The sequence below is a fragment of the Corvus moneduloides genome, chromosome Z, assembly GCF_009650955.1.
Source record: "Corvus moneduloides isolate bCorMon1 chromosome Z, bCorMon1.pri, whole genome shotgun sequence".
In the NCBI taxonomy this organism is placed as follows: domain Eukaryota; kingdom Metazoa; phylum Chordata; class Aves; order Passeriformes; family Corvidae; genus Corvus; species Corvus moneduloides.
In genome coordinates, this window is record NC_045511.1 from 25,832,675 (window position 1) to 25,853,392 (window position 20,718).

Sequence of the window (20,718 nt, forward strand, 5' to 3'; positions counted from 1 at the left end):
TTCTGACAGGATTTTTTTTCCATTCTCCAGGAGAGCTGAACCTTGACAAAAACATTGTATTTTGAATATCCAAAATTGCAATCTTATGTCTCTATGTCCTTTATGCAGCAATGATATCATTAAAGCTCTAATGCAACCAGAAAGCTTTTATTATGAGAGAAGTGACTCTTTTTTTTTTTTAAATAAACAAATAAAAAGTTACTTCCCATACAATCAGTGCCCCTTACAAATGTAACTTTGAGGACTACAGCTCACGTAAGAGGTCATTTCACACTCCTCAAATACTGCTCAAAATTAGAGGGCACCAGCCAAGTGTGCAAAACCTTTTGAGTTTTCAGACACCTAACCAAAAAATTATAATAAAAGAAGTGTCACACATGTAATGAATGTTCTAAATTCACTGATATTTCATAGCTCCCTAAGGCTTGCTGTGATGCTGATGACAAACAGAAGTTCAAGAGGCACTTGTCTTACTTACACAAATGATTTCAGTATTGCAGAAATTCCCCTGCTACTTGGTAGTTCAGCTGTTGGCTTGACTACATGAAATACTGACAGGAAAATGTATGTAGGCAAGGAAAAAATGCTTTCCTTCAGTGCTTCTTTAAGTTGAAACTTTTTTTAAAATTACATTTGAACTAATATTTGAAGATGATTCAATCTGTCCAGACAGTAAATAGCAAAAAATAAAGGAAAATGTACCCCACGGTAGAAACAGAAATCCTGTGTGGCTATAGCATACCTACAGCTCACATCCAAATTTGTACCAGAATAGATGTAGGACTAGAGCTTTTTATTTTTCAGATTTTTTTATTTTATTCATTTGGGGGAAGGGAGAAGATCTTTTCCTTATAAAATCCTCAGCCCTCTGCAATGTTCTATATATCAGGTTGTCAAGAACAAACAGTTTCCACTCTGCCTGCAAAAGCTTTCCTGGGGACAGAATAATGGATTTAGTGTGAAAAAGTGGGATCATCAGATTTTAGAATTTAAAGATGTCCAATGTTTTAAGTTTTAATGGTGTTACATATCTGAGTCTGCCCCTACTACCTTGTCAGGGTCAGGATTACAATAATCCACAATGAAGCATATACATCAGTCATATATCAAAGTCTTTTGGTATTCAGTAACTCTTTGATCAATTTACGACAATTGAATTAAATCTGGTTCCAGAAAATTTTAGTGTCTTCACGTGCAAAGACTCACCTCAGAATGTGCCCAACTCCTTGAAGAGTAACTGCGTTTGAAAAGAACTCCTCAGACAACTCACCCTGAAACAACTCAAGCCCTCAGGCCAGGACTTGCAGTGTGAGGATAAGGAAAAAGGAAGTAGAAAATGCCTCATCAGCAGAAATTCCAGACCAAATTTCTCCTTTTGTTGCCTAGAGAGCCATTACTGTTGTTGAGGGTTTTATTTGCAGGGAGAAAAGGATACTGCTTCTTCAAAAAACACCATTCAAACAGACACAATGGCTCTAAAGTTGCTCCCATGCCTTCCCCCTGAAGTCTTGTGAAGTTGTGGGGATGCTGTTTACTCACAGTATGAAACTTTCCTTCCAACATCTATTTGCTAAATGCAATTATCACATCGCCTCGCACTTCCTGTCACCAATGATAAGCGTCAAATAGGCTGCAAAAGCAAGGACAACACTGACCCACCAAATTCAAGGCCATACTGGACTCTCTCCTACATCCCCCCAGCTTGAGTTTTCTCCTAGAAAGCTGCCCCCAAAATTAGACGAACAAAGAGAGGGCAAGAGCTGAGAGCACGGAAACCAGTGCTGGATGAAGACCTCAGGGCAGCTCACCAGTCCCAGAGGAAGAGAGCTGGCATTTGCCAGGCATTGCACTTCTCCCACTTCTATCCCTGCCCAGACCTCAGGGAGATTAGCTGTTTTGACAATTTATTCCTCACCTGCAGAAAACTGGCTGTACTTTCATGCACAAAACAGGTCTGCCAGTTGTGACTGTACCTTTCCTCACCCTCAGCCAGCACACACTCAGATGCTCTATGGAAGGATGTGACACAGCACTCCTTGAATCAAACCTTGCAAAGTGTGATAGCAGAACAATGGAACAGCTGTGCTGAAGCGTTGTTACAGATGTTTTTGACACTGCTCTGTCACACACATGCCAGCATGTGAGGAGGGGGGAGACGCTCCACAAAGAGCTTTAGCAAACAAAGGTCACCATAACTGAAAAAGGAAGAACATGTGAGAATTTTCCTCCTGTCATCCCAGGTGCTCCTTCTCCTACTTTCTCTCATGCTTGTCTACCATCGATGAGACCCCTTTAGTGATCAGTGCTGGCCATCAACAAATCCTCACACAGGCTGCTGTGCACTATTGGCATTTGCTGGGATAGATCCAGGGCATATCAAAAGCAGCTCTACAGCCCTGTCTGCATGCTCTGGGTCCACCACTGATTCCAAGGGCCCTGGAAGCTGTGGGGTAGGGGAGCTTTGCACTATTTAACATCTGTCTAACGCAAACCAAGGCTGGGAAAGAGCCTCCTCAAGACTCCTTTCAGGATGCTGTCTGCAAAGGAGGGCAGGGAAAAGGAGAATCTGAGTCTCCTGCTCATGCTAGTTAATTGTTTATGTGTTTAACAAAATGTACTACACCAAATCTTCACAGACATTTGGTGACAAATCACAGACTGTAATGACACCTCTTGTAATATAATAAAGAGTCATCCAGAAAGCTGCCTGCATTATTTGGGACAGGGACTCAGATTTGATAATTTATCTATCTCAAAATCAGTTTAATGATTCCCTGGTTAGCCTTTATATCCACTCATAACGTGACATTGTGTTTCCAATTAGGGAACGAAAATGTTGATTTAACATTTCTGTCATTTCAGATTAGACATCACATGTTATCTCTTTATTATTAAAACTTTCATATTTTGAACATGAAAAGGAATTTGTAGAGTCAGGCATGGGGTTTAAGTTTCCATAATGAACCATTCATCTTCAGGTCAGGTTCCATAATAACTAGCTGCTATGAGTTAGCTCACTGGGAGGAAAATGAAATGGGGAAAAAATGGAAATTAGAATAACTACTGAAACTGTGTCATATTTGTACAGACTGAAGCATGATGGTACTTAAAGTGTCCAAACTCCTTGTGACACCTCATTTTTACCTGTGCCACCACAATTTGATGAAGGCACACTGCAGAGGGGGCAGAGCAAACACCTGCTGGCAGGGCATCTGATGTGACAATCAAGTCTCAGCATTATTTCCTTAAGAGCAAATATCTCAAAACTTCTAATCACGGGACAAGACTCCAGTGGGGGAGGCAGCAGGGCACAGGCCTATGATAATTTTTCATGACCATCTCTTTTCCTATCATGGTCAGCTAGCCTGGTGCTGCTGGATTGTTTTCCCACGGAAAACCGTTGTCAGAAGAGCAGGCGACATTATTTTTAGCTGTCCTGCTTTTCACAGCAGCAGCAAGGTGTCACACTGCTAATCAATTCTCATGGCTGCTTCAAAGCAACAAAAATAGGGTCTGTCCTAACCCAGGTAATCCAGCACAGGGCTTGGCTGTCTGGGACAGCTCCTCTGAAATAAAAAGCACTTCCTTTAGTCTCAAAAGTACAGCAGTGGGAAAACAACACCACCTCCAGTGTGCCTTAAGATTTACAGGGACTTTTCAGATAGAATGGCTACTATCAATCATCTCTGCACTCCCAGCAGGAAATTAGATTTCCTGTTGTTTAATGCTACAATGCTTGACATGAGTCTATGAATCTGCAGTCCCAGTAGTGCTACATTAAAAACCTATATTGTGGACAAAGAGGGGGAGACATACATGTTTTTATCAAATGTAGCAGAGAGAACATCTTTTTAGACACTACCTCTCTGGTTTTGACTGATTTTAATTTAATGTTGTGTTTTAATCAGCAAATCAAGTATGTGAAAGGACAAGGAATATACATATATGGAGCAAAAAATCCTCATGTCAGTCTTGTTTACAGGAGGAACAATTTATGTCACTGTCACAGGCTGCCAGCCAGGCCCATCATTCATTTCGTTAGAGGACTAAAAATCTTCAGAGCTGCTTGTTTAAGCAATAAATTTGAGACAACTTATTTCTGATTGTTTTCATTGGGTGTTTTTTCTGAGCTAATTTCTGCTTTCCCCCATTTTTACCCTTTCTTTCTCTAGCTGTTAGAATAAAGCAGTGGCCCATTCCCTCCATCATAACAACAATTAGTCTTTTGACAGCTCCTAGCACTTCACTTGTGGAAGAGCTCAAGTTGCCTCATAGCTTGGGCCAAAGAGTGAGTGTTCCATCTAAGCTACTTCAGACAGGTGGCTCTGAAGGTGGTTATTCACAGGCAGTTATCTCCTTTTTACCATCTAAATCTGATGGAAGCTTTCATCATACCTGGAAACACAGAGTTGCTTCCCTTGCCAGGAAAACCGTCCCAGCCTTATAAGCACCAGCTGAACAATCATGGATTTGAATAATGAATGTTGGCCAATCTATGAATGTTAGGCTAAGTAAAAGAACCACAAAGTGCCATTTGTATGGACTAAAATAATAAAATAGTTAAATAATGATTTAAAAACCCACCACACCAGCTGCCCTTAACAAAGACATGGAGCATTAACTGCAGATTCACTGCTAGACAATTCACAGCCCTCGTGCTAGCCAAGCTTCTTCATCACACTTAAAGGTCAGGCATGCCTTATCTACATTTTATGTTCCACCTGAACTGGAATCAGAGTTGAGGGTTGTTTTCCAAGCCCGGGAACCGTCAGACTGTGAGATCAAAAATTTCCTTGAATGAGGTTTAGTCCCTGTGCAGCACCAAGATGGAGAGAGGTCTGAGAAAAGATGGGAAGATGAGCAGTCACCTGTTGCTGACCCACACCTGCAGCTACTGCCCATTCCCTGCCAAATAGCACAGGACTAGCCAGAAAACCAGACCGAGAAGTCTTAGGTGCACAGTGTCTCTCCTTGTTCTTGCATGCTTGTACCCAAGATCTGGATAACTCATGCAGGACTTTTCCAGGGGGATCTGATGGCACTAAGTATGAAGATGGATATTTATGTGGTCAAGTAAGAAAGCATCCTTTCCTACAAATAAAATGGCTAACAAATTACTTAATTCCTGCAGGGAAGAGCTGCCTTTTATGTAGGCTTGGGAGGTGAATGCTGCACTCACCTCAACAAAGATGAAGCAGGGGATGATGGAATAACTTCTCTGGGTATTGTTTCCTAAAGCCATTTCTCATCACACTTCTTGGGGAGGCACTGTTCAAAACTTTATATCCTGAAAAAGAAAAGACAGAGGTATTTCAGTATATTTCACTCTTTTGCAAACTCCAGAATGAGGTTCATAACACAGAGCACTGAGCTAATAGACCAAGGACATGGACTAAAAAGAACATCAAGGTCTAACTGTGCACAAAATACCCTGAGAAGGCACTCCCTTTACAATGCAAAAGAAGAGACAGACATAGGTTAAAGATACACCATATACAGATCAAAGGGTGAGAAGGAGTACAACAGTTTTCCTTAAATACAATCCACTCCCAAGCAAAAGATTCTTCCTCAGATCTGTAAAATCACGTTTTCAGCCCACTGACCTGCTTACAGTGTGTTTTAAACCAGGAGATTTTGGTAATTGACTTGTAAACTTGCACTTTAGGAGACATACTTAACAGTACACTGACTGTACACATGATCAAGGTGTTTATCTGTATAAATCTGCTCAAGATGACAGCACATGTTCTGCACAAAAACTCACAGCCCATAACAAGCAAATGCAACAAAAATGCGGTGAAGACCTGGGCCCTTTCTTCAGAGCCTTTCTGTCCTGGTATAAATTCATACATTAATTCACCAAACTACCCACTCAGCATTACTTCGGGCTACTGGCTGTTCTCATTAACATAACCTTATAACACTGTGCTAAGACACTCTTTTTGCACAAAAAGTAGAAAAAACAGAGAAAAGCAGACTGACACAAAGAAATTTTACTAACAGTGTGTGTCTTTTTCTGCATGCATGAGGCAACACATCCAGAAGCTAAGTCTGGTTTAAATGTCTTTACAGGCAGATAGAGAGCAGGAGGAAAGGTGGAGCTGGAAAAGCAGAGTGTAGCCGAGAGCTGCCAGGTGCAGGATTGCACAGAGCATGAGACACAGGAGAGAATCAAAATCCTCTGCTACCAATTTTAACCTGAGCACCGAGCAAGAGCACAGATTTAGGTGGGTCTGGCCTCACTTGCAACACTCACACAGAAACTCTGCCCTGATGACAAGCATCTCTGCGGGTCAGGGCCAGAGAGGAGGAAGGAGGTGGAAGCTGACATTTATTTGCAGACGATGCTTTGCACGGCATCTTCCCGTGACTCTTTGACCTCACTGGCATCTGGGTGGCAATTCAGGCCTTGGCATATGGAGCCTGTGAGGTTCACAAAGGGGTCAGTGCTTTCTCACCAGCTCTCAGCAGGGTTACTGGGAGAAATACCATGATCAGCACAAGTGAGTTCATCTGAGGTCATGATGGAGGGGCTGGATCAGCTGCCAGTGCTTTCCACCTGCACCATGATGCAGGCTCATGTCTCGCCACCTATGAACTACTTAATGTATTCCTTATCTCAGCTCTTCACAGTTTGACCCAGAGCTGCAAAATACACAATGTGTATGATGGATTTGGGCACAGCAGAGCTACCGTGACTCCAATGAGGCCACATTCTGTGTCGAGAATAGCTTCTGAGCTGTTAACCATTGAGAAACGCAGTTTCAGATCAAACAAAATAGTCAGGAATGTCATCTGTGACACACCTCAGACATTCCCATCCTACACTGTATCCCATTCTATAATACAAATATCCTCAAAACACCTTGTTTTCCAAACAGAATTCCACTTCACTTAGTAGAAAAAAATGGGGTTTATCTCAGAGGTTAGTGTCATTACTTAAAAAAAGACAAGGTAATCCAGCTCCATTTGGACAGTGGAAAAATAATCAGTAATTCATTTTTAACAACACTTTTAATACCCCAGATCTTGTGCCATGCGCCTCTCCCTGTAACTTGGCAAACACACGGAAACCTGGTGGAATAGCAAGTTAAAGAGTCAGAGCAGCTTACAGAGCATTATTCAATGAAATTTTTCTGTACCCTGGGGATACACTGTCAGAAAGTTTGCAAATCCAGTTTTTTTAAATGGCTTAGCACAAGGACATTAATTCCTCAGCACCTTCATGAATCCTTTGCTGGATTAATGTTAGAAATAACCAGGATTTTCCATAGCACTATGCTGTAACCCCAATCCAAGCCTTCAGTTCCAACTGATAGGCGTTCCTAGCCAAAGCAGAGGGTTGCAAGGCAATCCAAGAATTTAAAACCCCTTAAAACAGATGACTGAAAGCTACTGAACAAACTAGTGAAGAAACTGAGGGTTCATAGTACTCATATGAAATTGCCTGATTTAACACCAGGGGACTCCTGGTGTTACAGATGTGTATCACTGTGCCTGTTCCTTTCCTGTTCCTGTTCCACTGTGCACCACTGTTTTAAAAAACTGCCCTGCCTACGGGAAAGCATTTTACATGTCAGCTTCTCTCCTGTGTGATGACACATTTGTGTCAGGCTCAAGTAGTAAGAGACCAAATAGTTGCCTGATCAGCTAATTCCCAGATTGTGGGAAAACTCTCAGCTATCCAGTGCTTGTCAGAGCTGGTCTTTTCATCAGGTTACTTGACAAAAGAGTAAAGAGAAGCAAAGGCATGATCTTGGTGGGAGCACCATCTTTTGTCTCTCTTCAGCTGGCAATGAGTCCTCTAGGGATACTGACAGCAAAACACACATTACAGCAAACTCCAGACACTTCAGCCTGAACAGCAGCCAGAGATAACCCAGTTTTGCCCAAAGAATCATAATGAGATGTACAAGAAGTTTTTAGTAACACTCTTGGTCCATAATCCATGTTCACATTGAACAAATTTTTGTGCAAAGCCTCTGACCAAAGCAATGGCAAATAAAAGCTATAATATCAGCATCAGCCTTCTCCATTTATTATTTCTATTTTTATCAACTTGACTGAATTGCTAAGGAAATCATGTAAAAGACTGTAAGAGCCTTTTTAGATCCCACTAGCTGTGATCTTTTAAGGCCTCGTACATTAGCACAGCACAAGAGTAGAAATGGTCAAACCTATTCTAACTAATTAGGGCCCACTATAGAGGAAATATTAATAATCTGGAGCTCTGGTATTATGAGGTGCTTCCACTCTTAAAACAATATATATAATTCTATAATGCAACATTTATGAATTAATTAAAATTAGTTCTCATCTTGCTCAATTTTCCTCACCTGTGCTTTTTCAGAAAGCCCCTGATCTACAGCATAGGAGGTTATTGTCAGGCATCTCCTGGGAGAACAAGTGGAGACAGAGAATATAAATAAGTGAATTGAAAACTAAATGAAAAGGACAGCAAAGAAAAAGAGAATTCAAGCTGAAGAGATTTTCTTGCTGCAGGGATCCATCCAGGGGAATGGCTTTTAGAATGCCCCATTCAGGTACACTCTAAAGCCTTTTATGTGAGCATGTGGCAGACAGCAAGAAGGACATATCTAGGACAAACCAGCATTTGCTGAGCCTTTGTAGTGTAAGTTCCTGCAGCAGACATAGTACACACAACTGTTCTGTGTAATCAGTCATCAAAACATTTAATTGGTGGTCTGTTCCTCTGGAGACAGTGGTCAACCCTATGTTTTTTAAGCCATGTCCTGCATGGGCAGGAAGAGAAGATGGACAATCATATATTGCTGCAATGGACATCTGGGCATCTGTGGAAAATACTCAGATCAACAATCCAGACATGCTAACAGGCCCTGTTCATTGTAGTTTTCAACTGTGTTTCAGTTAATCAGAATCAGTGCATATTTCTTTTGCAGTAGCTCAGAGACCACCAGCCTGAAATCCAGGAGCTGCTGCACAAACCACAGCAGCAGAGAGGAAGCCACTGGCACATGTGGGACACCACCTCACTGCAGAATCCCAAATCTTCTCTGACCAGAGGAGAGGAGGGTAGCCACTGGTCATTTGGTACCAGGATGTGATGCAAACACAAAAAAAAAATTGATTTCTGTCTCTCAATTTCACAATCTTTTCAGCAGCAGCTAACACTGTTCCAAAATAAGATGTAAATGTTATATTAGATGGAACACCAACTATTTCTGTAACAATGTAAAAGATACATCAGTACTTCCTATTTTTAAATTACTTGAATCTTATTTTAGCAATTTGCAAACCTCTGTTGGCAATTGGCTTCAAATAATAAAGATCTTTAATTAAAATAAGAATTCTGTTTACAAGTAAAAAGATATCACCAAAACCTCTGCACCAGTCCATCAAGGATCAGTTTGCCCAAGTGAAACACAAACTGCATATGTCAAACCTCCATTCAATTAAGGAAACAAATTAAAATTAATGCCGCTGCTAACAATGATTATCCCAGCTTTGGCAAAGAACTGTATCATGATAATCACTATTTATCACACTATCTCTTACAGATCTCACAGTAAAGCAGGGTCCTCTATTTCCTGTGGGGGGAAACAGTTGAAGCAATTTGCCAGGCATCACACAACGACTCAATGTGTAGGCTGAAGAAAGACACATTATTCTCAGACTCCTGTCAAGTGCTCTGTCCACTTGACAACACAATCCCTGCTCTTCAAATGTGCTTGCTAAGTCCTGCACAAGAACCACACAGTCCTCATTGTACATTTTAGTAATACAGGTTTCCCTGCTTGCTTGCTGCTGGAACCAGCAGAACACACACTGCAACCTTACAAGTGGTGATCAAATGTGCACCGAGATGTTACAGCCTCACATTCTCTCTTTGCAACTTCACCTGCAATGTCCAAAGGTACCTCATTATCCCAGTGCAACCTCTGCATGAGCCTGTAATTCTGAACAGGCTGCAACAGGACAGTACAGGGTTAAAATGTTTTCCCCAGAGCTCTCTTCCACATAAACCAAACTGATGCACAGAAAAGGATCTGAGGAATAAAGGTAAGATTTTACTGCAAAGGGCAGTCAGTATTTTCCAAGTACAGACTTCTTTACTGTTTTTGAAGTAATTGAAACCACAGTGGTGGCATGAATCACTCAGTGTGCCAAAATGCACAAATGATATCAAGCATGAAGATCTGTTTGTCTGCCTTGCACCCAATCACTGCACAGAGCACTTGCCTGAAAATAGTAAAACTAAGAAAATAACATCATGGCTGCAGCAGTTAAAAGGTACCAGATAACTGGCACTCAGTTTGCTGTCTCAGTGGCCCAGAACACACTAATTTTTTACCTACAAATGAGAAAGTTATCCTTTGGATCATGTTGCCCTTGAGGAAGAGTATGTCCTACACGCAACAGGGCTTGGGAAAGAGGGAAGACACTTAATATCATCAGAGAATCCTTTCCCCATTCACTACGAACCGAGAGGCAAAGAGCCATCAGCACCATGGCCACCAGACCAGTAATGTGGTGTCAGACTGGAGACACTGTTTGTCCAAAACCCGATGTCTGAGTCACGCTTGATCTTTAGTTGTTGACTGTGAAACTGTCCAGCAGCTGATCACAAACAAGGGTTGTGTGCTAAATTTCAGGCCTTGGCTGGTGACTGTCTCCAAGAGCATTCCTGTGTAAGGAGCACAATGTCCTGCTTTGCCACAACACTGAAAAGAGGAGCTGAACTGATGAAGCAGAAGCTCAGTTTACTGAATCTAGATCTCACCCAAGAATACAATTTATTGTAAACTCTCCTGGTTTCTGCCAGGACAACTGTAACATTCGATAGCTACACCATTCAGACAAATTGCCCTGACAGTGGAGGTGCTTCTCACAGGTGTCTCCAAAGACTCCCGAACAAGAAACTAATTACACATCACTAATGACAGCAAGGAAAGGAACAAAAACAGTACGCAAAATAAACCCACACATGTTCACCATTAGAGAAAAACAATTTTGCAGCATTTAAGACAGAAAAACACTTTCTCTGATGAGAGTTCTGACCCTTTTCTGCTAGCAGAATGCACATCTTCACATTCAGCACTTATAGTAGAAAACCGTTTTATGGCAAACAGTGATACTTAAGTAATACAGTTCACAGCATATCTGAAATGACAACCCTTAACACAAAAGCCATCTGGTTATGAAGAAAGCTATATTAATAACTATCTCAATTCCTAAGCTCATTCTCTTAAAAATGTGTTGCTGAATCCCTGGTGTCAAAGCAGAGTTTGATCCCTAGAAGAAAGTGATGCTCAGATTTCAAGAATCCTGTTAGGGTTGTTTTCCCTTGTTACTAGCTTCATGCAGAAAATTATCCCATGTCTGAATGATAAGCAACAGTGAAAAATCTATGGATAGGCAGACTGGTTAGGGTTCTGCACCACTTACATCCTCAAGAGAGTTCAAGTGTTATGTCAGCACAGCAGAGGCCTTGTAACAACTTCTCATTATGGGGAGGAAAGTGAAATTTCAATGCCACAGCTTCTGGCCACAAAATTTCCATTTACGCCACTTGGCCAGAATTTCACAGATGTGAAATAGATCCCAAACATAACTGTGTGAATAGCAGGTATATGCACACTAATATCCAGAAAGCTAAACAAAATGGCCACAAGCCTTATTCTGAACCATCTCAAACCCGTGAACCTCTCCCTGTCCTGCGGGTCTGAAAGTCACCGTGGTTGGTCTGTTCCATTTGGTAAGACACTGAATTCCTTCTGAAAATTTTCAGTGTATCATTTACCTGGTGTTGATTTGAATGAAACCCACCTAAATGTGGTGTCACATCTGCAAAACCATATGAATAAAACGTTTTACCTGCTATAGCTGATAATGTTCCTCTCTTTCTTGCAAAAGGATTAGTGGTACATGATAGATGAAGAAGGAATCTGACTGAGTTTCATTAGGGAATTCTTTAAAAAAAATAACAAGCAGCCTCTGGAAAAAAAAAGGAAACCCACTGAATTTATCCATGCAATTACAAGACTGTCCTGCTCCTAACTCCCCTTTAAGTCAAAAAAGCTAACTGTTCCAGCTCTCATTTCAACCTTTCAAACTTTGAAGTGAATCTAAATGAAGCAATTGTGCATTATCATGGCAAAAGAAAGACTATTTCTGGCCTCCACCCATCCCACCTGAAGGCACATCATCTTGATTTACACTAATTAATTTACCTTGTGATTTTTTCTGAACAAATACAAGAGGTAATTAATTGGTTGTTTCATTTACTTCTGATTGGTTAAAACTCCATCTATCTTTAAGGGTATTTATAGCAATAAAATGGCAGGTGTGGTCAGCATTAAGGCAACTCTTCCTATACATAAAGGATTCTGAATTACAGAGATTAGTTATATGATTAGTTTAATGAAAATAGATCAGGCTATTATTCCAAAAGTAACACAGTTGATATCCAGAACTGCAAATGATTGATGTAATTAATGATGGGCTTGAGATACAGGTACTCTGATTATGCTAAATCACATTCTGTAAACTACTGCACGAGTTCTCCATTCAGTGTCTCATTTGCACAACTCACCAAAAAAATAATCACCACCATTTCTGATTTGCACCTGACAGTCCTGCAAGACTCCGGCTGGAAACCAATGATCTTCCTGGTATTTGGGATGCTATCAGGAAGGGCTTGTGACCGAATTTCACTCTCTGAAACCAATTCCATTCCACTTGGTGACTCCCCAAGCACAACACCACAGGCACTGAGGAAACTGAACAATTTCAACAGGAGAAAACCAGCAGCTGCCTCCTCAGGCTCTTATCACAATTAACTGCTGAAAAAAGGAGGGAGACATTGAAGGGAAAGAAGAAAGCAGAAGAAAACTTCAAGAATACAGAGGGTAACAATGCAGTGGTGCAGATGAGAGGAAAATTGGATGAGCTACAGAAAAACTCGTATGGGATGAAGGGTAGGAGAGGAAAACAGACCACAGGTTTTGCCTGTGATGCAAAACCACAAGACTGAAAATTTTGTCTACCTAGAAAACACTCCACCCTTTCCATCCCAATACATCAGGGTTTTTCAGAAGTTATTTAAAATTAATTTTATTTTTAAATCATTAAAATAATATATTATAAGAAAAAAATGTCCAAAGACATTTTCCTCATTCAGAAAATTTGTGCTTTTCTCCAGAAAACTGGTTTTGTTTTTTCTTTACAAAACCTCCTTAGCCAACCTCCTACTGAAATCTACTGAGCTATTAAAAAAACCAATTGGCTGCTTATGTGTTAGCGAGAACGAGAAGTATTCCTTCTTTATCTGTAATGGAGCTTCGCAGCTCTGCACAGAACTAATTTGGGAATCCCAGTATTAAAAACGTATTTCAAAAATATTTGCTGCATGGTGCTCTTGTATGCCATATCTGCTGAGCCTAAATCCAAGCAAGCTGCTGATCCACACATTTAAGTGCAAGGATGAAGCTTCTGCAAAGTGCCAGCTACTCTCAGGCCTCAGATGATGTCTGTGAGTAAATTTCCAAACCCTCTCCTCCCACTACCCCTCTATGACAACTTAGGGAGCCAGCACCTTTGGAGAGTGTTCACACAAGTCACAGTATAAAGATAAGCAAGCAGAAATATTGAGATGAGTATGGGAAGGAACAGAGCACAGCAATGCTAAACAGGGTAAGGGGATGAAAATCAGGTAATTAACATTTTTCTATTTATTTCCAGTGTTTTGTTTTGTTTTGTTTTTTTTCCAGGGGATGAATTCTACATTGGAAATTTCCTCTCAAAATCATGGTGAGCTGGTTTAAAAACTAGTCATGTAATAGGTACAAGCAAGCGGACTCTGGATAGAAAGAAACAACCCATTCATTTTGTCCCCTCAGGGCCCAGAAAACTGTGTGAGTATTGATTGCAAGCTGTAATATTATTAAAGTAAACAAACAACTGCATCACCACAGTGCAGCCTTTGGCGATGAGGCCCAGGGGCAGGGTCGCTTGCTCCTCTGATTTTCCGGTATTCATGTTGGCAGTGGAGCTGTCAAAGACACACAAGCACTGCACAGATTCACACTCTCGCAAGTCTGGCAGCAAGCTCAATCTTATCTGGATCTTTCGTCAGTTCGCTTGGTTTATAACCCTTCACCTTCATCCCTTGCCAAGACAGAGAATAAAGGATTTCTGGCATACCTGCTCTCTTCGCTCATACAAAAGACTCTGGTAAAAGCTCTCCTTAATAACAGTGAAAAATAATTTTTTTTTGCTTTCCTCTTTTTTTATCTCTGGGTCCATTATGCAGCCAAGGGAAATCAAGTATAACCCCTATAGCCCAAATCTGCCCACTTCTAAGGGCAGTACTGTTGTACAGCTCATGCAGTTTATGTGGGCCTCAGAAACACTACCTGGGTGGAAAATAAAGAATTTAAGAATTTACTGTTAGACTACAACAGCCTAAAAGAAAAGAAATTCTTATTACTCCACATCTACTTATTACCATAAAAAAATACAGCCAACTATTAAAAAAATATTTCTGAGTTTATAGACCTTGTAATACCTCTCCCTTCTCTGTACCATTATGCTATCCACAGACTCCTCCCTGAGTCCTGCTTCATCTGGAATAGGAGAGAGGGTTATGGCAAACTGTCCTCAGCCACAGCTTTTCTCCAAGAGAAAGGCATCAGGGCTGGTGGTGAGAGCTTATTCCTCTTCAGTCTCCTAAACACCTCACTGGGAAGTGGGGTGGCTGGTTGTAGCTTGATTGGTTCTGGTACCACCTTGTGTTCACAATTTTCAGGCCTCTGCTATTATCCCATGTCTGTTCTTCTCCATGCAGCCATTCAGACAGTTCATTTTTAAAAGAATAGAGACTTGTTAGTTCTACCCATTAGGCAGAGAAACTGATGAAGACTGTTATAAAAATAGGCACTAAATTATACAGCCATGTAAAAGCAAGCTAAAGCTCAAACTGATTAGGTAACACCTATCACTCTTTCAGACAACTGCTGTAAGAGTTAAAAGAGCAGAACAAATCTCCAGGCGAGCCCTGGCAACTGAGATCTGACAAACCCTTGTCCTTGCAGAATTATTTCAGAACCAGTGTTGCTACTAGGAGACGCAAGAGCATTTGTCTGGCTACAAGGCCACAACCCAGATTTTGATGGACAAGGATGCCCTAGATTCTGATAGACTGAAAAACATGGTTCTTCACCTATGAATCCAACAAGGCTGTTGCAAACACTTGTACGGAGTTAAGCTCCTGATTAGGGCCAGGCTTTGGTGTGCTTGGAGGTCTGTGCTCTTCCCTGTGTAATTCTGTCTCGTGACACACAGAAAGGCCTCAAAGACATTGTTTGCTCTATTAGGCATTTGATTTTTAAAGCCAATACAGTCCACAGAAACAACTGAACTGTTACAATTAAAGTGACTCAGCCCACAAAGACGAATTCTGAAATTCCTGCAGCTGAGACCTTAATATTACTTCTAAGAGAGTGATTTTACTGAAAACACATTCTGTAAGAGAGTTTTAGTGAGACATGCACCTATTTCAGGTCAACTATATACAGAAAGTTAGCTTGTAATATTTTGTGGACACTTACGCACCAGCACGAATGTGTGTGCACAGAAATTCATATACACTCAAATACAACCGGAGCCTGCAAATTGCATGACAGACTGTGGCTGAAAATGAAGGGAACAATTTTGCACGCCATCTGACTTGGTCAGGTTATGATTAAACAGGCCTTTGAACACTAAAAGCTGACAGAAGCATATAAATATGCCATCATGTCCTGCACTGTTTGCTGCTATCCTTCTAAGTAGACCATCAGAACATCATGTCTTGTCAATAGCCCTCCACTGCTGATGCACACCCCTCACCTCTAAAATACCATTATTCTAATTTTCAAGAATTATCTGATATACTCTTTAAAAATGGAAAAATTCTTTCCAGCAAATTGGTGTAAGACAGCATATCACACATACATACAGTGTTTTGCATAGACTAAACCAGTTTTTACAAAAAACTGTTATTTTCTGCCCATCCGAGGACCACTGATTTACAAACTGCTTTTTCAAAATATGTCAAATACAGTATTAGACAAAGGTGCAGTCACCCCACTATCAACACCGAAGGATTTATGCACTCTGTTAAAACTCAGTTTGTCATGGAAAGCAGTTCTAGACTTGGCTGACCTAGGTACACTTGCTGTTTCCAGTGCTTAAAACATATTTCATGTCTCTAGATATTGTATACACACGTTAATTTACACCTTTTTTTAAATTTACATACTGAAACACTGCATTCCCTAATCTACTAAGCACAATATTAATAATATGAGATATATATAGATATATATATATATACACACATATACATATACATATACATATACATATACATATACATATACATATTATCTCAAAAGAAATAGTTTTCTGATTTGGAGATTAACACAGTTTAAATTTGATCTTCTTTCTCTGCTTCCCTCAGTTCATATTTTTCTCCTGTCACCTCAACCATGAGAACTGACATATAATAAAAATATTGCAATATCACATACAGTTGCATATGTGACAGCACAAACAAAACAGAAACAGGGAAAGAAAAGCCAAGAAATGCCAAATCATCAATATCCATGGCACTGGCATAGATTGCAAGCTGCAGCAAATACAGCACCCTGGTTGCTTCATCTTGTATGTGAACCCCTTCTTTGCTCTGCTATAAGCAAGTCCTTAGCCCCTCATCCTCTTTCACTACCTGCTTCCTTAGGGTAGCTGTCCTAAGAGCAGCTATCACTCTCTGCACCTGCTCTCCAGTGGTTTTGGAGGTATCAATAGACATAACATTATGCGGCTGCTCCTGGGCTCTTTAATTCCTGGTGAACTCCCAACACTACCAGAACCACAGGCTTTCCCCAGCCTCCACGTTTTAATTTTGTGTAAAAAAAGGAAGACAAGAGATGGGCTGTCGGCTGGGACTGAGAGACTGAGGGCACTGGGTTTTCTTTCTTTTCTTGCGCTGATCGCCCCCAAATGCCCCAGCTTGATATTTACTGAATCACTGCCCTGCTGCTTCCACTCCCTCCACAGCCTTCGTGCTAAGCAAAGGTACCTGCCACAATGTCCTTCCCCTGATGTGCACTTTGCAAAGGCAGCAGTTTGTACTGCCTCTTTGTTTTTCCCTAGCCCTAGGACTAGTCTTCAGCTTATAATCATCTATTTTGCTCCCAAAGACTCCTATTTCTCTTACCAGGGTTCTGCCTCAGGGCATGTAGTTCACATATTTCTAAGCCCTAAAATTAGATGCAGGACCACTCACCACAGCCGTTCTAAGTGCAGCATGCAGATCTTGGCCACACCCATCGTTTACCACAGTAATCTCCAAACTTTTGCGATTGCAAACAGTACCAGGGAAAAAAACCTGAGATGCCCACCCCACCTTCCCAATGTACCACCATCCTAACATATTATGCAACTTGTGAAACATACAGGAAAAGTAAAAACTCTAAGCCAAAGATGAAAGAAACACCATTCTAAAAATTTATTAGTAGCACAAAAATATTTTCTTTCACACCCCAGAGGACTGTTTTATGCACCCCTTGCTCTTCTTGCACCCTGCTTTGGAGACCACTCGTTTAATAGGCCACAGACAGAGCCTGACAATCTCTTCTGACCTAAATATGCTTTCATTTGGCACATGGCCTTTCTTCCAACATAACTTTCACCTTTTAATATTACTTTTAAAGCTTGCAGAAGCCAATGTGCCTCCTCAGAATCATGATTTGTGGCTGCAGGGGATACATCTAACTCTGCTTTTATAGCCACCCACTGAGCAGCTGCAGGGAAAGCTTGCACAGCATTTTCTCATCCAGCCGTGGCAAGGCAAATACTTCATCTTCATTAAGGCAAATACTTCATCTTCATTCAGAGCACATATTTTTATTTCAAGGGCCCAATTTTACAGGCAAGTCTGTTTAAGGTTTTGGGGTCAGCTCAGTAGTTTCATAAGAGACAACGCTGTATGTCCCTCCGTGCACATTTCTTTTTCTTCCCTTTATTCCATCAGCAAAGGGTGCTCCAAAATTCTCAGTGAAGAATTCCAGCATCTCCTTAACAGGAACACCAGAATTTGTGAACTTCTGCTCTTCCAAGTGACGAATGGGGTTGAATTAGGTCAACCCATAGGTCTCTGTCCATTCCACCACCCCTTTTGGGAGGTGCTTTAGTAACAGCTTGGGTGAGGCACTGCATTGCCTTCATACTGCACTCAAAACTTTCCCACCTCAGCTCCACAATCTCATAGTGGGGTTGCTTATGGGCTTTTTGATACTCCACAGAACTTTAAACTTATTATTTCACTGCAAAACGAATCTTAAATTTTACTCTCTCCTGATTTACATGCTCCATCTCATTTTCTCTCTCTTGTTTTTTGTCCTTCAGCTCTCAAGTTCCTTGTCCTGTCTCTTTGCCACTTTATTCCTCTACACATCGGTTTCTTCACAGGACAGTAGTTGTGTTTTTTCTTCCAGGTTTGCAAACTCATGGACAGTATCTTGCAAGACTCCTGATTCTAAGAGTTGGTACCACTGTATAACCCACATCCCACATTCCTAGGTAACCTTTCTTTTCCAATGAAAAACAAGGAAGTGACCACTTAGGGAGCTGCATGAACAAGCTTCTAGTTCCACTCTGGTACAGTCTTAACACTAAGAAGATGTATTACCTGTTTCCTGACCTTCCTCTTATAGATGTTCCTGGCTTTTCTATTCTTTATCCAACTTTGCAGTAAAGTCTGCTCAAAGTAAAAATTAAAATAAAATTTGGGACCCAACTATATTGAGAGATTGAGGTGATGGGGTTATAACAACTGCACATTTCTTCTCAGAGCTCTCAGTGGAGTCATGAGGTGTTGTATCACTCCATCTATAAAGCCAGGCAACAATCCTATAACACAGCTCAGCTTAAAAGCCACCCTTACACATCTACTTCCCCTTTTCAGGAGCAGGAACAACCAACACCCGTGTGACAGCTGGCATCTTGGCCAATAGAGCAGAGACTCACCCTAACTCCTCCAAAACAAAAAGAGGTTTTAGCCTATGTCCACTTCTCCACAGGAAACACCAGAAAAGACATCCAGACTCTGCAGATCAGGCACCTGAGGGGCCCATGAGACCTTTCAATCCTCAGCTAGTCTCAGCTGCTCATCACTTAGAATAGTCCAAGTGCAGACCTTATTGTTGCCCTCCACTGCCAGTGACAAGTACATCCACTGGGAGATGCTTCTGCTCCTCGTGCAGTCGGATGCATTAATGATCCCTGCAGAGAGCACAGCTGCCATGAAAATGGTTAGGGCTGGATTTTTCAAAGCATTGCCAATCCAACTGCATAGTCACCAAAGGCAGGGATAACACTTCCATAAATAACAGAGTTCAGCAACAGCTAAGACTGTGTCTCAGTTGCGCTAATTCACCTCTCAGCCTTCCAGTCCCTGGAGCTGTATCTTCATGCATTCCAGCATCAAGAACAGCTGTAATTAAGAACTGCTGAAAAGAAGATCACTGGTTAACTATGTTTGCAGGCTACATTCTGAACCAAGTACTGCCTGTCCTCTTACAGCTGCCAAAAAGCCACAGGAGAGCCAGACTGTGCATTCAGCAAGTTCAGCAGAATCACAGTCACAGACCCACCACCTTACCCAGACTAATTTTCCACTGCTTGGCAATCCACAGTGCACTGATCTGGTATTAATGAGTGTGCAACCACCCTCTCAGTGTTGACGAACAGGAATTGAACCCAGAGGACCTCTCCCTGTATGCAGTAGCTACACATTTTACCTGCTCCTACCGACAAAACTGGAGTGTCTCCAAATCCCACCTCCTTGCACATCCTGGCACAAAGGAAAAAAGCCAGCAGGAAATTGACAGGGAGATGGATGACAGTGGGGAGGAGATGATCCACTGTACTGAGTACAGCCCTGTGGAGCAAAGCTCATACTAATAATGATTGGCATAAAAGAGGCCCATGATAAGCAATACAGCAGTTATCACAACAGGAGGCACTTGCTCATAAAAAAATGACTGTCACAGCTAAACACAGTCAGCTTCCCGAAATGATGAGGAGCATATGATAGTGCTTTCCAAGTATTTGGGAAGTATAAATTACTTTGCAGCTTTGTCCTGATGAGAGTTACTTTCAAAAGGATATTTTCATTTCAGGGCCTGTTTGCAAAGAGATTTTTCGAGCTCGAAAACACTGAACAACACTTGCATCTTCTAACAAAGGAATGAAAGTATTTAGGGTGCTGGTAATCACAAGTAGCAGGATGAAATCTAAGAAAGAAAAGTTGTGACAAGCGTCAGATTTAATAAATCACACATTTCTAGCACAGAAAATTTTGGAAATATTTCAGCACACTTACAATTGTGACATCTTTTCCAGCCTTAATGACTGTATGATCTATCTAGGCATACCAAACATACAGAACCAGAGAGGGCAATGCTTGCTAACAGAAACAAACTGACAGTCTTTTCCCACCCTTTAACCCCAGAGAACAGGCACAGATGTAGTTAAAATCTCTCCAGCTCTCAGTGGACATACAAATATATAAAATATTAGAAAGTAACCATGTTAGCATCTCTCACAGAAAGCTGAAAGGGCTACCAACACTTTTTGTGTATGATTTTCATCACAGTGGAATCCACATACGTTACAATTCCAGCTCTGGGG

The 20,718-nt window shown here is 41.2% G+C and overlaps 1 protein-coding gene across 3 annotated transcripts in view; it reads right to left on the reverse strand.

Moving 5' to 3' along the window:
- The window catches only part of PLPPR1 (phospholipid phosphatase related 1), a 116,195-nt gene that overhangs the window by 56,112 nt on the left and 39,365 nt on the right, over positions 1-20,718 (reverse strand). For 2 of the 3 annotated variants that reach the window (XM_032096760.1, XM_032096761.1), the window contains exon 2: positions 5,180-5,287. In XM_032096760.1, coding sequence (XP_031952651.1) covers positions 5,180-5,242 — 63 coding nt within the window. In that variant the 5' untranslated portion in view covers positions 5,243-5,287. Of the gene's footprint in view, positions 1-5,179; positions 5,288-8,336; positions 8,357-20,718 lie in introns of those variants that run through there. The other variant, XM_032096762.1, reaches the window with a different exon arrangement.